Source organism: Onychomys torridus, chromosome 10 (genome assembly GCF_903995425.1).
Source record: "Onychomys torridus chromosome 10, mOncTor1.1, whole genome shotgun sequence".
In the NCBI taxonomy this organism is placed as follows: Eukaryota; Metazoa; Chordata; class Mammalia; order Rodentia; family Cricetidae; genus Onychomys; species Onychomys torridus.
In genome coordinates, this window is record NC_050452.1 from 85,179,123 (window position 1) to 85,194,087 (window position 14,965).

A 14,965-nucleotide genomic window follows, 5' to 3' on the forward strand; every position below is an offset into this window, starting at 1 on the left:
CTTTAATTGTTCTTACATGCATATGTATATAACACATATGTGTTCTCTCTATATATGTATGTTACTAAATACTAAAGTATGACCTACTCACTCTGTACAAAGTTACTTGTATGTGTATTTCAGGGTTGACCGTTTGGTACTGGATAACCAATCGTTGTGTCTTCCCTGGGAAGACTGTATCCTTCTCTCAGCATTTCCTAGTTGCTTGTAGATCTTTGTCTTAGAGTTGAAGTCTCTTGAACTTTCCCCCTTCTATGTTAGCATGTTTATTGATGTTATACTTGGTCAGGTCATGTTTAGACAGACTTGACCTCACACTTTGATGATACTTCATGGATGTAGCCTCTGAGATCTCTGGCAGATAAATCATATAGCAAATGTCCTGATCCTCTGGTTTTTATACTCTTCCTCCTTACCACCTATAGGATGCTTATTATTAACCACCCAAAAGTCATATGGGGACATCAAAATGAGGATGATGTGAGATAACTACTTAAAAGGCAAATTGCCTGAAAGCAAAGACCAGGTGGAGTCCAGATGGCTCTGGAAGAATAGCTGATATCAAGAGCAGACCTTTAATGACTGGCTCTCACACTGGCAAGTCACCTAAGCTTTCAGAACCTGAGTCTGGAGCCAGCATCACCAAGAAGCAGGTTAGAAGATATTGAGACAAATTTTCTGTGTCTAAATGATTCTTTTATTTTTACTTTTATTAAACTCAGTGTCTAAGAATTACATTTTCAGTTTGTTATTTTCTGATGAGTAAGGAGTGCATTCACTCATACTTACAAGCATCTAGGATACAATGGGCCTTCTATGATGACAGGAATAAACAACGAGCAAAAGGGGCAAAGATAAGGTCAAGAAAGTAGTGGGAGTGACTTGTAGAACTACTCAGGTTAATTAGTTCATTTTTGTGAGCATCTCTCTGGCATGTGTGTTGCAGATTAGATAGCTGAGATGTGAGGTGTCATGAGGAAGGAGACACCCTCCAGCCTAGAGCTGACATGGGACTGAAGCCCAGTGGAGGGCATGATGGGGTGATTTTGCATGAATTTTGAAAACAGCCAACAGGATTTGCTGATGGATTAGATGTAGAATAAGAGTCAAAGAAGTCTAAGTAATGTGGAGATATTTGGTCTAAATAAACAGTCAGAATGAATATAATTTATGAAAGTAAGGAAAAGTTAAAATGCCAGTTTAGATATCCAACTGCATGGTTAGTTGGACAATTCATATAATGTGAAGACATCTTAGATAGGACATCAACCTGGGAATTGTTGCCACGAAACTAGGACCTCATGGACTCACTCCTGGAATGGGTATAGGGAGAGGAGGCCACCCTGGGCCTTGAGAGGTTGATAAGTCTTAGAAGCTAAGGGAGATGAGAAAGACCCTGCGTAGGAGGCCAGGAGGCTGAGCATAGAAACTGTGATTTCAGAATTTTATAATTTGTTTGCTTTAAAACCAAAATAAAACACATTTTCTTCTTGACCATTGGTCATTTGCTCCAGCCATGAAGAACTTTGAATGTATGCAAACATAGAACACTTCAACATTCCTGGTGTATAGCAATAAATACCCAAGAAAATCAACTAATTATGGAAAAATATTTATTTTTGTTCTCAGTTTTGGTAGTTCCACTGTATGGACACCGGACCTTGTTGCTTTGGTGTCTGTGGTGAGGCAACATTTCATGGTAGGTATGTATGTCAGAGGCAATCACTTCATGACACTTGGGAAGCCAGTAGAGAAAGAAACTAACATTCTACAGTCACCTGTTCAGGCACACCTTGAGTGAGCCAAGCTCTCCCACTACACCTGTCTTTCTGAAGGCTCCACAATCACCAATAGGGTCATGGGCAGGTGACCAAGCCTTTAATACGTAAGCTTTTGCTCATTTTTTCCTTTAGTAGACTAAAGCAGGTCAGCTTTCTTCAGAGACTTCAGTTCTGTAATGGTCAGCCTGGCCACCTTGGTCAAAATACAGTCTAACCCAGCTTTAATACCATGCCATGATTCCCAGCTCTCCTCAGTTTCAACCATAGAGCCCAGTTAGTTGCTCTATTTTATTGCTTAGCATCTTTCTGTAGTTAGTTCCATTATGTATGTAACTAAGGGGCTAGAAATAATGTGAACTAATAATCACTGCAGTAAGTATTACAAAAAGCATTATTGGGCCAATGGGATGGCTCAGTAGGTAAAGGCATTTGCTGCCCAAACCTGAGGACCCAGGTTTGATTCCTGGAACCCACATGGTAGGAGATAATCAACTTCTTCATGTTGTCTTGTCATGTCCTGGCATGTCATGCCATGCTGTGCATTTAGTCACCCACACTGTGTCATGCATGCACCCACCTATGTACACATGCAAGTTACTTAAATAATTCACTTAACACAATGTTTAAATGTCAGGATAATTATAGTATAAGTTACTCTTAGAGTTAGTAGTCTGCTGAGGTAAGTTATGGGTAGCATGCCATTTACAGAATTATTAAATACATTCATAACATGCACTATTGGGATAGTCAGTAGAGATTTTATGAAAAATAGACCTATTGTGTCTGTACTGGCTGGTTTTGTGTGTCAACTGTCAAGCTAGAGTCATCAGAGGAAGGAACCTCAGTTGAGGAAATGCCTCTATGAGATCCAGCGGTAAGGCAATTTCTCATTTCGTGATCAATGGGGGAGGGCCCAGACCATGGTGGGTGGAGCCATCCCTGGGCTGTTGATCCTGGGTTCTATAAGAAGGTGGGCTGAGCAAGCCATGGAGAGCAAGCCAGTAAGCAACTCCCCTCCATGGCATCTGTATCAGCTTCTGCAACTGGGATCCTGTTCTATTTGAGTTTCCTGTCCTGACCTCCTTCAGTGATGAACAACCGCAATGCTGAATAAACCCTTTCCTCCCCAACTTGCTTTTTGGTCCTGGTGTTTTGTTGCAGCAATAGAGACCCTGACTTAGACAGTGTCCATTCTGAAGAGCTTCAGTCATAACTGTTAGAAAAACTCTTTGTATTACAAAACTCTGTTATGTATGAATATTGTAAATATGTCAGAATCGGAAAAATTCCATATCAGAACTAAATTATTTGGTTGCCTTTCAGATTTCTCTCCACTAGCTTAGCCCACAGGAATCTGTCATATCTAATCTAACTAGCCTTATAACCGACCAACAAGAGCAAGTGCTTCATATGGTCCACAGGAGCCACGCAAGACATCTTTTTTTTCCGATCCCTACTGCAAAGTCTTTAAACCAATTTTTTCCCCTGCACACAGTCATCTGTCAAAGCTCTCATGGTTTCTGACTCAGTTGACCATCAGAATCTTGAGAAGCCAGTGTCCCACAACAGACTGAGACAGTAACTGTAGTAGCCCTCCAAGTCTGAGGTTATGCTTGTAGCCTGGCCAACTGGCAGGTGTAGTTGCTCTGTGAAATTTTGAAATGCCATTTTACTGAAAAATACCTGTTTGGATGCACTCATTGACCCCGGTTCAGATGAGAGGGAGAAGACCAGCAAAGCTCGCTCACCTCTAACATCATGGAAGTTGTCTTGTTCCATTTTTAGGAAGATGCCGTTCAATTTTCAAGAAAGAAACATAATAGTTGGGACTGGTGGTACTTTTGTCATAAGATTAACTCCTTTAACTCCTTCTTGAGAAATATCTGGGCACCAGAAGAGTGGAATGAGCTCCCCACTGGCTCCACTCACCCACCTCTACTGTCAGGCCTCAAGATAGAATATGGCTTCCCAGTTCAATTTCCGACAATGTGACTGAGGCAGATGCTGGATGAGAAGTAACTATTACTGACAAATGTTCTCATTTCGAAGACAGTGCAAGACAGGTTTTTGTTTGGTTTTGTTTGGTTGGTGTTAAATATCAAATGTGTGATTTATTTCTTTTTCAGCTCTGAAAGTTCCACAGAGAAATCACCATGCATTTTCTGCCTGCTGGCAAGGAAAGGGATTTAACTCTAAATAACTCTGGGAATACTTAAAAACATGCTTCTTTGGCTAGCCAAGCTGAGTGATCAAAACAGGGCCTGGCAACTGCCTGGCTGGCATGGATTTGTGATGCTTGGATGGGCAGAGGCTGCTTAAATTGCTGCATCCAGCAGCTGCTAGTTAATTTGTCTTTTGGAATGATATTCTATGTGTTGTTTATTGGAAGTCTGGATGCATATAAAGGAACCCAGCAAAGAGAGGAATTAGTAAAGTTTCAGATACAAAATCTCATGGCTTAGACTTAAAGGCTAGGATGCTTTGCAAATCAAGAAATCTCTTCTGGAACATAAAAGATCTCTGCCTTGCTACCTCTTGAATGTATCTCTTTGCTTTTCATTCCCTGGTCCAGGCCCACATCACACTTGTTGGCATGCCCCTGTATTCCTTGGCTTTCTCCTAGTGCCCAGCATCTCCCTATGCTAATGTAGTCTGCACTGCCTTACCTGATGTTTGGAAGACTGCTTCCCTGTGCAGAGTTTTTTCCTTACAGGTACCATTTAACTTCACTGTACAAACATGTCACCCTCTTGCTTTACATGTCACTGCAGTCTGCTGAGACCCACATTCCCTAATGCCATCCCCTGAATTACTGGCTGCTCCTGACAAGGTCCTCCCACTTATCTACATCTGCCTCCCATGTTCCCCCTCCTGTTAGCTCTGAGTGCTACTGCTCTTAGGGTTCCCCAGTGTTAAATTGTTTGCCAACTGACACCTAAAAGCAACATTCTCCAAAAATCCTTATTTTATTAAGGAAGCCCTTTCCATACTTACACAAGATTTCTTTTGAAATAGCTAAGGTCTTCAAGAATTGAGCATCAGCTTATTAGCTGGGAACTTAATCTTTTTATTTATTTATTTATTTTGGCACTCTGCTGGGCACTTTCACATCTTTTCTTATATTTCTCAACAGCCAGTTAAGATAGACTTTATTGTCTTCACTTTATACATGTGGAAACTGAGGCCCAGACAGTTTAATTAGCATATCTGGACTCAGCTAGTGAAGAGTTCAAAAACCACACACTGCTCTTTCCCCAAAATCAGTGTTCTTTCCACTGTTTCCAGCACCCTGCAGTGGTTTCTATGGTTACTATAGCTGCTTTCCTGTCTGTCTGTTACTTTCAATTTGTGCTGTTGTGCCAGTTAAAACACATCGAGGGGACTTTATTCATTGATGCTTCAGTACCCACATTTAAAGTGTTAAAAACACTGCTGGTGGGAGCTGACTTATCAAGCAGTTTGGCACAATGCACATTCTTGCTTTCACAGGATGTGCAGTTATTTCTAAGAGAATTTCAGTCCCTTTGATGAGTCCCACTAACTGGTGTGCATGAGAGCAAACTACCCGGCATGCATAAGCGTTCGGCCTGGGAGTCAAGCGATTCAACAACGAAAACCAGGTCAGCCAGCTCCTGAGCAGCAAGCAATCTGGCATCCTTGGAGATTGTAGAGTAGCTCCTCAGAGCCCACGAGATCTGCATCCAGTGGACTAACTCATTCAGTGGTCGCTCAAGTCTATAGGAGAGAGAGGCAAGCTATTATTTACTAACAGTACGGCATAACAACTTATTTGATTTCCATGTTCTATTAGGTACCATAAGTAATTTAGACCTTATTGAGGATGTATACACATTAGATATGTTGTTATACAACATTATATAAGAAATTCAGATTTCTTGGGGTTAAGCATCTGTAAAGGTCCTAGAAGCCATTTCCCATGGATCTCAAGAGATCTGCATTACATCTTAGCATCACAGAAATCTGCAGTGTATTGATTATCCAAAAGTCTTCAAGATTCTTCTGTTTACCCCACAGAGTTGTTCTGTGTTAAGTTTATATCAAGGTGTTCAATGGTTATTGCTGACAACCAAGTCATAACTTATTATCATTGGCAGGTAGGAAATGGGTCCCTGCAGTGACTGCTGTATCTCTTTCTTCTGCTTCTCCTCTCCCTGTGTCTCAATCCTGCCGACTGTTGGCTATACCATGCATATGGAAGTTTAGCTCTAGGTGAGAGCTGGCTTGTGGCTTTTTTTTTTTTTTTTTTTTTTTCATGTATCTGGCGTATATTGTGAATCAACGAATGAAATGAGGAGTTAGTATTTTAATACTTCTTTCCTCTTTTCCAGGCACAACCCCTAGACAGAAACTAAAGACCCACTTCTCACGGTGTCCCAAGCAGTACAAGCATTACTGCATCCATGGGAGATGCCGCTTCGTGGCGGACGAGCAAACTCCCTCCTGCATGTGAGTAGAAGCCCTGTGCCCAGGAGCAAAGGGGTGCAGCATGCGCCTGCCTGGGGCTTGACAGCATTGGAAAGTCTGAGCTAACCCAACCATCTGTCCGGACCCAGTTCCGTCGTGTCCTGCCTTCAGCCACTTTTTTTAGGTCCCAGCTCGGCATCTACTTCTGGAGAAACTGACGCAGACTTTCCTTCTGAAATACGAGTGTGAGAACCCAGAACCAATTCGCATCACGGATGTCTGTCCTCTGCTCCCTTGTGCAAGAAAAGCCGATTCTGTCTGTGTTAGGATCTCGTCAGTCCCAATCATCTTCTGGGTGGTTCAAATGAAAACAGATTCTTTGGCATGTGTGAGGCGGTTCCGTAGTTGATGTCAATGCGAAGGAATTCCTGCCAAACTAGATGCGGTCCTTCTGCAGGTGTCAGTAAAGTGTGAGGAAATCAGAATATTTGTAAATAGAGATGATCAAGGCCTGCTTAGCCCACTGGGGAGCTGGGAGAGGGGCAGAATTTAGATCAAGAGTCCAAGTTTCAATTTTTTGTGTATTTTTAATATTCATTTTCTTCTAAAGGGATGTCCCTTTAAGGAGAATTCTAGGATTTTACTTCACAGAAGGATCAAGTAATTCCTTAAGCATAATTCTGACCTCAAGTTCACAGAATATGTATGTTCTGCACAGCTTGCCTAACATATATAATTTCTCATAAATATCTCTCAAGTGTATTTTGCTTGAATATTAAGGGTTATGGATTTCCTAAAAATTTAACTCAGCTCAATTCTTCAAAGAAATATGCATAGATAATACTTAGAGGTAGGGTAAGAATTGGTAGAATAAAATGTGTGTGTGTGTGTGTGTGTGTGTGTGTGTGTGTGTGTGTGTGTGTGTGTAGACCTGGGTTTTTAATTTTTACTTAGTTTTTTACTGGCTTGGAGACATATACTAAATTTTAAAATGATGAATGCCCCTTGACCCAGTACATTTTCTTCTAACTGGTTCCCATGTCTGCAGATTTATTGTTCTTTAACTGTGCTGACTTCTGAGATGAAACCCAGATTGTGGAATCTGCCTGCCTAAGATCAAGTCAGGATGATCCCATTAGCCATGAGGTTAATACCCACTTCCTCAGCCTCCCAAACTCCTTAGATCCTGGTTTAACTTCCTTGTTTTAGTTTTCAGTGAGTTTGCAAATATCCTGCAGGATCCTGCATTCCTTCTCAGGGTTTGGTATACAAATCCCTCTCTTAGCCTGGAGAGCTTACTCCTGCTGGTGATGAAAGGCAGCTCAAGCATCTCTCCCCTCTCCTCTTACTTTCCATGTGGGAGACCCTTAGTGAAAATAATCATCAGCTGATGTGCAATTGGTTTGCTGAGGGCCAAATGACAAGAGAGGTGCTCTAGCCATGTTGAAACTTGACCTTCTAGCATGACTTCATTGGGTGACAACCTACAGGAAGTTCTGCTTGCTGAGACACTCAGTTAAAGCTACTGAACCCAGAGTTTGTAGTTAGGAAAAAAAATTCCTAAAGAGCACTGTGTAATGGCTGGCCATTTATGGGCAAAACAGCTGTTTAAAACAAGTCACATGTAGTGGGCTTGTTAAAGAAATAGTTAAGCTAAGTAAAAGAGAGTGTGCATGTTTGTAAGATTTAGTTATATTCTTTACAGACTCTTAAAAACATTCCCCATCATGTCCAATTAAAGGTGATCTTTTTCAATCCTAATTTTAAGAGCATTTTGATATTTTAATGTATTTCAAGGTTCTCAGCCTGTGGTTTTTAAAAAATTAAATATTTACTTGTTTTATTTTATGTGTGCGCGAGTGCGCACCTGAATGTATATTCGTGTACCACATGTACTTAGGAGCCATAGCGGCCAGAAGAGGGCAGTGTATTATATGGAAGTGGAAATTCAAATGGCTGTGAGCTTCCATGTGGGTGCTGGGAATTGAACCTGGGTCCTCTGGAAGAGGAGCCAGTGCTCTTAACCAGTGAGCCATGGCTCTAGCTCTTTAGCCCATTTTGACTGTAGAATGAAGATATCCAGTGTTCTTGAATGAAGCAGTTCTTCCTCACTTATCCCAAGATCCATCCTCTTGTGGTATCCTTAGGTGTGCTTCTCCTTTCTCTATGTAACAGTTCACCTTTCCACTGAGACTGTTTCTGAGTTTATTTCTGTTGGCTTTTGAAGCATTTTGTCAGCTACAGTGCTGGCAGCTGAGATCTCCTTACTGGAGAAATTACTGGTGTTGTGGGAATTATCTGCCTTGATTCTTGTTGAGCATCAGCTGTGGAACAGCCTGGCACTAAATCCTGAGGTTTGAAAAGAAATGAGGTTGCACAGAAATCTTTTCAAGGTGCAGACTTTGATCATTTTGATATTTAAATAACTGTGCAGGTGGCCAGTATTTCTTTGTGTTTGAATGTATCTGTGAAGAATAAAGGGAAATATTAATGCAAAGATGCTAGTGTTGCAAGAGATTAATTTGGTTAAAATGTACTCAATTTTTATGTGTCCTTTAAGGTTCTATAACAACTTAGAATTCTGTGTAGAGTCCATATATCATAGAGCCATTAGCTCAGGGAGACTTGCAGGAATAATTCCCAGCTTGGTCAAAAGTTTCCCTAACTATAACCACAGACTTGGAAAATCTGCTGAGTTGAAGTTTATCTTGAGATTATATTGAGCAGGGCGGTGGTGGCACATGCCTTTAATCCCAGCGCTTGGGAGGCAGAGGCAGGCAGATCTCAGAGGCCAGCCTGGTCTACAGAGTGAGTTCCAGGACAGCCAGGACTATTAAAGAGAGAAACCCTGTCTCGAAAAACAAAAACAAAAACAAAAAAGAGATTATATTGATAGACACATGAGAGACTGGGCGAAGACATAGTCCCATTGAGATTACTGACTAATTCTGGTTGATTTCCTTCAGAGGGCCATGGCATCAAAGGTCACTGCCTAGAGGGAAGTGGAGGCAGTGATGAACATACCCGGAAATGTAGGCTTACTCACCCATCTAACAGAGCAGCCCGGGACAGGACTTGTGATACAGCTGTGTGAGATGTGGATGTAAGGGCAATAGAAGACTGTTTCCTGACCTGTGGTCTTCCTAGTCATAGAATTAGAACCCAGTGTGTGTGTGTTGGGAGAATCTGTGGAAATAATCTTTATAGAACTTTCTGATTTTGGACATGGAGTCATGGTATTTCATACACAACACCATGTTCAACCATATGAAATTATGTAATCATTTGTTCGTTTGGTCTATTGAGACAGGGTTTCTCTGTGAAACCTTGACTGGAACTTGTTCTGTAGACCAGGCTGGCTTTGAACTCACAGAGATCTGTCTGCCTCTGCTGGGTATTAAAGGCATGAGCCAATATGAAGTCATGTTATTTTAAGATAGTGCTTTGATGCAGTGAAACGTATGTCTTACCCTATGATGAAATGAGACTTTGTACAGCTTTGGCATCCTGGTCCTGAAGTTTTTATGAATTGCGAATGTTGTGCAGGGAATTTTAGCATCTCCTTATGACAAACTGAAAGATTAAAATTTCAAAGCATTTCAATAGGTTGCCACATGGTCTGCTCATATCAGACAAGTTAATAACATTCTGCCAGTGATGGGTTTCAGCAGAGCAAGGTGCAGTTGCTCGGGAACACGGTGGAGGAGACCTTGCCTTCTTTTCTTTTCCCTTTTTAAGGAATCGTGTTCTTCATTAAGCAATGAAAACAGTGCTAATTTCTTCCGAAAAGAAGCAGAGACTCATGAAAGTGTTTTTTTTTTTTTTTCTTGTACAGCTGTGAGAAAGGCTACTTCGGGGCACGGTGTGAGAGAGTAGATTTGTTTTACCTCCAGCAAGACCGAGGGCAGATCCTGGTGATCTGCTTGATTGTGGTCATGGTGGTATTCATCATTCTGGTCATCTGTGTCTGCACCTGCTGTCAGTAAGTGTATTTGTTTGCACTCAATTTTAAGTAAACTTGAGAAATTACATTTTGCTTTTCTTCTCTTCCCCTTTCTTCTTTCTCTTCTTTTTTCCCACCATCTCTTCCCCTTTGCTTTGTTTAAAAGAAGTGAACTTTTTGGGGCATATGTTTATTAATATAAAATTTATATTAGTAGTGAAACACATTGTAGACCATTTTTATCTATTTACTGGGAATAATTATTATAAGTTGAAACAAAATTTGTAAATATCTGCTATGGGATGTCTTTGTGTATGCTGTGAATATGTGTTGCTGAGATTGGTTAATAAAGAAGCTGCTCTGAGCTATGGTGAGTTAGGTTATAGCCAGGCAGGAAATCCAAGAGAGAGACACCAGCCGTCGTAGGAAAAGCAAGATATAAAAGTACTGGTAAGCCATGAAGCCACATGGCAACTTATAGATAAATAGAAATTGGTTAAGTTATAAGAGCTAGCTAGCAAGAAGCCTGCCATAGGCCATAAAATTGGTAATTTATATTAAGCCTGTGAATGATTATTTTATAAGTGGCTGTGGGACCTTGGGGCTGGTCAAGACTGGAGAAACCTTTCGGCTACAGATATCTTTGGCCTAAAAGTTCCAGTCATTTAGTCCTGAGGGCAGGTATACTTTGTGCTTGTTAGTAAGTTAAATATTTTTTTTTCATTTTCCAAAACTGCCTAATTATTTAGTGACAGTTAAGAATAGAAACAAACTGAAACATTTTTGTGTGACCATGTTGAAATAATGACTTTTATGTTCATGGGCAATTTCTCTGTTTTCATTATCATGAGTTTTTATTATGCATTTGAAATCAGAGATATCTTTCTTTTTCTCTGAAAGAAAAATGGGTTGGGACAATTATTAACCCATAAGCAGCTTCTCTTGGAGACCTATCATTAAGTTTAATATTTTCTCATCTTGAGGAGTGTCCCTTCCTAAAGCATTGCATCCACTTCTGTACTGAGAACTATGCCCAAACAAGATGCCCCACAATTCCTGTTCTTGAGATAAAACAAATAAACAAACAAAAACACAAAACCCAAACCCCCAAACAAAATACAAAAACTAAATTTGACCAGCACCATTATGTATTTTTGAGACTTTGGACAAATTTCTTAATATCTCTGAACTGGATTGTATTTTCTGTAAAATACAAGTATTAAACCAGATGATTTACAGGAATCCTAACCATTAAATTGGGAGATTGTTTTGAGTTTTTATACTTGATGGTAGAAAAGAATATTTTTAATGCCACATTTAGGGCAGAGAATAAGTTGGGCACAGCTGGGAAATGATCTTTTTATATTAATTTTGAACCACATGTCCAGGAAACTAGAGTACAGCCTAGAATATTAAATCAATTTCTTCATTAATGTGCCTAAAACTTTAGTAATGTTTCTGGGGGCTACTATCACTCCCCCAGTTTCTTATACCTGCTTCCAGCCCCCATTGCTTCTTCTTTCATTGAGTAGAGCTAATTGTTGTACCCTGTGAAATAACTTGGCATGGAAAATTGTCTTCTGCCTACTAAGCTCTCTCAATAATCAGGTAAGAGATTCTTCCTACTTACATTAATATGGTCTGTGGTAGCTAGCACTTAAACTTATAAAAAGAAATATAACAAAAGAGAAGGCAGTGGATGTAAGATAAAAAGGAACTTACACATGCTGAATAGTATAGAAAGAAGGTCACAAGCTCTCTTACTGAATATTTATATACTGACATGGACTCAGATATTCGGACTAATGTCTAACATATTATTTTTGAAGTCCCCTTCGGAAAAACCGTAAAAAAAGGAAGGAAAAGAACATGGAAACTCTGGGTAAAGATAAAACTCCCATAAGTGAAGATATTCAAGAGACCAATATTGCCTAATGGTAAGTATGCTGAGCATAGTAGATGGGAAGCCCAGTGACTGTAAATGGTGTGTTGAGGTTTATTTATGTCTAATAATCATTGATTGGAATTGGGTTATGTATACAAACATCCAAAGAGAAATTCATTTTCTTTATGAAACCAAAAGGTTTTGTCATAACTGTATCATGATATAATAACACAGGAAAATAGAAGCAAATAACTAGTTTTTGTTAGATCATGCCAAAATAATTAATCTCAGTTTTATTCTCAAAGGACAGTTTCATTCTTTCCCTTCTCCTGAGTGTGTTACCGCAGAAATAGGCATTCTAATGCTACACAGCTGCTATGCTTATTTTGTATATTTTTTCTTCCATACGTTTGAGTAAAGGAAGTATTATAATTTAGACATATCATTATCAAGAGAGGAAATAAAGCAACAATATCAATGTGAAGATGAAGATGACGGTGATGGAGAATTTAGTATACACGAAGCATAGTTCTCAACTCTTGAAGTGTTTGTGAGTCAGGATCCCAACTGTGGTCACAGGTCCTCTCGGCTTATTCAAGCAGATACTCTAATAAGAGTACTACCAGGTCACTCTCCCAAGAGTCTAGGAAGACCACCAGGACACTCGACTCTGGTTGCAGCAAGAAGTCATTGAATGCCCTATACGTGGTGGGGCCATGGTGAACATTCGCTGACATCCCTCAAGGAGAGAGCAGTTGCTCTGGCAGAAAGAGCCACTGCTGAAACCTAAACAATGGGAAAAATAAACAAATGCCCCAAAGTGTCCCTGCTTCAAATCTTCAGCCCAAGCCTGGCACTGGATAGCCACAACCCAAAACAAATCGACAATGGAGTGGAGCCCAGCCCTGTAATCAGTAACAGGAGCCCCTTGGAAAATATGCACCGGGCTCACAGAGCACAACTAGAAGAAGCAAATGAAGGTGGTTTGGGTTATGATGGCAGGATATCCAACCAAGACTATTTTAAAACTCAAGTAGTGTGTTGGACCACATGAAGGTAGCTCCACATTTGGTGGCACCTCTAGGAAATACAATTTCTCTCTTTCTGCTAAACTGTTCACAGGGTTGGCTAAATTCCTGGCCAGTTCCTCTAGGTTAGAGGAGAGGCTGGGAGCAAACAGGCATGGTGTTTCCTTGTTCACCCTCAGCATAAGAAAGCAGTCACCTTCCACAACTCTCTGTGACAGTGACACTCCTTTCCACAAACATGTGTCACCAATGGCGAGCAGTAACACTTGATGAGGAATTACAGTGTTCTTCTCATTTATTATGAAGATAACACTAATGACTACAAACACAAATGCCCAGTCTGGATTAGCTATTCTTGTTGTAATTATTGTATAGTACTTTCTATTAAAGTTGCTGCTCTTATTTTCTTCATTCTCACAGGTTACAAAGTTACTGTGCGCTGGTGGGGAGCTACAAAACACCTTGCTCATTTGCAGATGGACAGGACGTGTCTCAGGAAAACAGCTAGCAGAAATGAATGTTTAAATATTGTATTTACCTTTTTATTTTTATTTGTAACTTTGTGTTGTTTGTTATTGTTTTTAGTAATATTTTTTATTATGGTCTAATAATTGAGGACCTGGCTAGATAGCATTAAAAAGAAGGGACATTTCAAGATAAGCTTTGTTGCCAGGATTATTAGTCAAATAAAAGAGAAGGAGGAAAGAGGTTAGATTTTTAAGAATTGATCATAAGTCTCACCAGCAATGCACACTTATTGTATGCTAAATTTGGAATATATTATTTACTTTTATCCTCCAACAGTCTGTGAGAGAGCATATTTCTGTTCTCATTCCCATATATACAAAAATTAAATAATCTCACTTAGACTTAAAGATGGAGGAACTGACGGAGTCAGAGCTGAGATGGACCCAGATTCAGAGCTAGTGCTCTTATCGTTGTTAATTTAGGCTCCTGTAATAATGTAACCCAAGATTTCTTCCTGGATTGTGCTTTGCTATGATTCTAAGGTGGTAGGGCAGTTTTCCCAGATTATCACAGACTATTGAGTCATGGCCAGTGCTGATGTCATCATCATGATTTTTGCAAAGTTGACTTCTATGATTACTATTATTATTATTATTATTATTATTATTATTATTATTGTTTTGCTTTTCCACAAAGTCTCAGTGGCATGAGTAAATTCTTATATTTTTCAAAACAAATAGATTTGTCCCATAATTATAGTAATAAATATAGATGGAAAAGTTAATGACTGGCTGGGTGGTGGTGGTGGTGGTGGTGGTGGTGGTGGTGGTGGTGGTGGTGCACGCCTTTAATCCCAGCACTTGGGAGGCAGAGCCAGGCGGATCTCTCTGAGTTTGAGGCCAGCCAGTCTACAGAGTGAGATTCAGGACAGGCACCAAAATTACACAGAGAGTGCCTGTCTCAAAACAAACAAACAAACAAACAAAAAATCAACTAAAAGAGTAAGTGACTGTTGTTCTTTAAACCCTTGATAGGTATTTATGCTCAATAAAGTATAAACAGCACTGTAAGAGACTGTTAGTATCAGTGATGGTGTGGCTGACCATATGTGGCCATATATGACCACAGCCTGCGTTCCAGTGCATGTATGTTGCTTTCAGATGACTTTTGATGCCATGGCATACTGACCATAGCATCTATTATTTGAACTATGTTGCCATGTATTCCTTTGACTATGTGTTCTATTTAGTAGAAAATATATTACGTATAAAAATGAAATTTATATTTAGTCAGTATTCTACAGAACATGGAATTTCCATATTGACTAGCTGGGTCACTTACAAAAGCCAATGAGAGTATGTCCTCAGACTGTGGCGCTTCCTGCCTGTCAGGATCTTTGTAAATTTTACTTTACAATAGAGATTCCATAGATTTA

The 14,965-nt window shown here is 40.0% G+C and overlaps 1 protein-coding gene across 1 annotated transcript in view; it reads left to right on the top strand.

Moving 5' to 3' along the window:
• The window catches only part of Btc (betacellulin), a 40,993-nt gene extending 26,673 nt beyond the window's left edge, over positions 1-14,320 (top strand). Inside the window, exons 3-6 of the mRNA XM_036201685.1 lie at positions 6,131-6,248; positions 10,042-10,188; positions 11,979-12,086; positions 13,483-14,320. Of these exons, the coding sequence (XP_036057578.1) occupies positions 6,131-6,248; positions 10,042-10,188; positions 11,979-12,084 (371 nt within the window). The 3' untranslated portion in view covers positions 12,085-12,086; positions 13,483-14,320. The remainder of the gene's footprint in view (positions 1-6,130; positions 6,249-10,041; positions 10,189-11,978; positions 12,087-13,482) is intronic.
• The last annotated feature ends 645 nt before the right edge of the window (positions 14,321-14,965 follow it).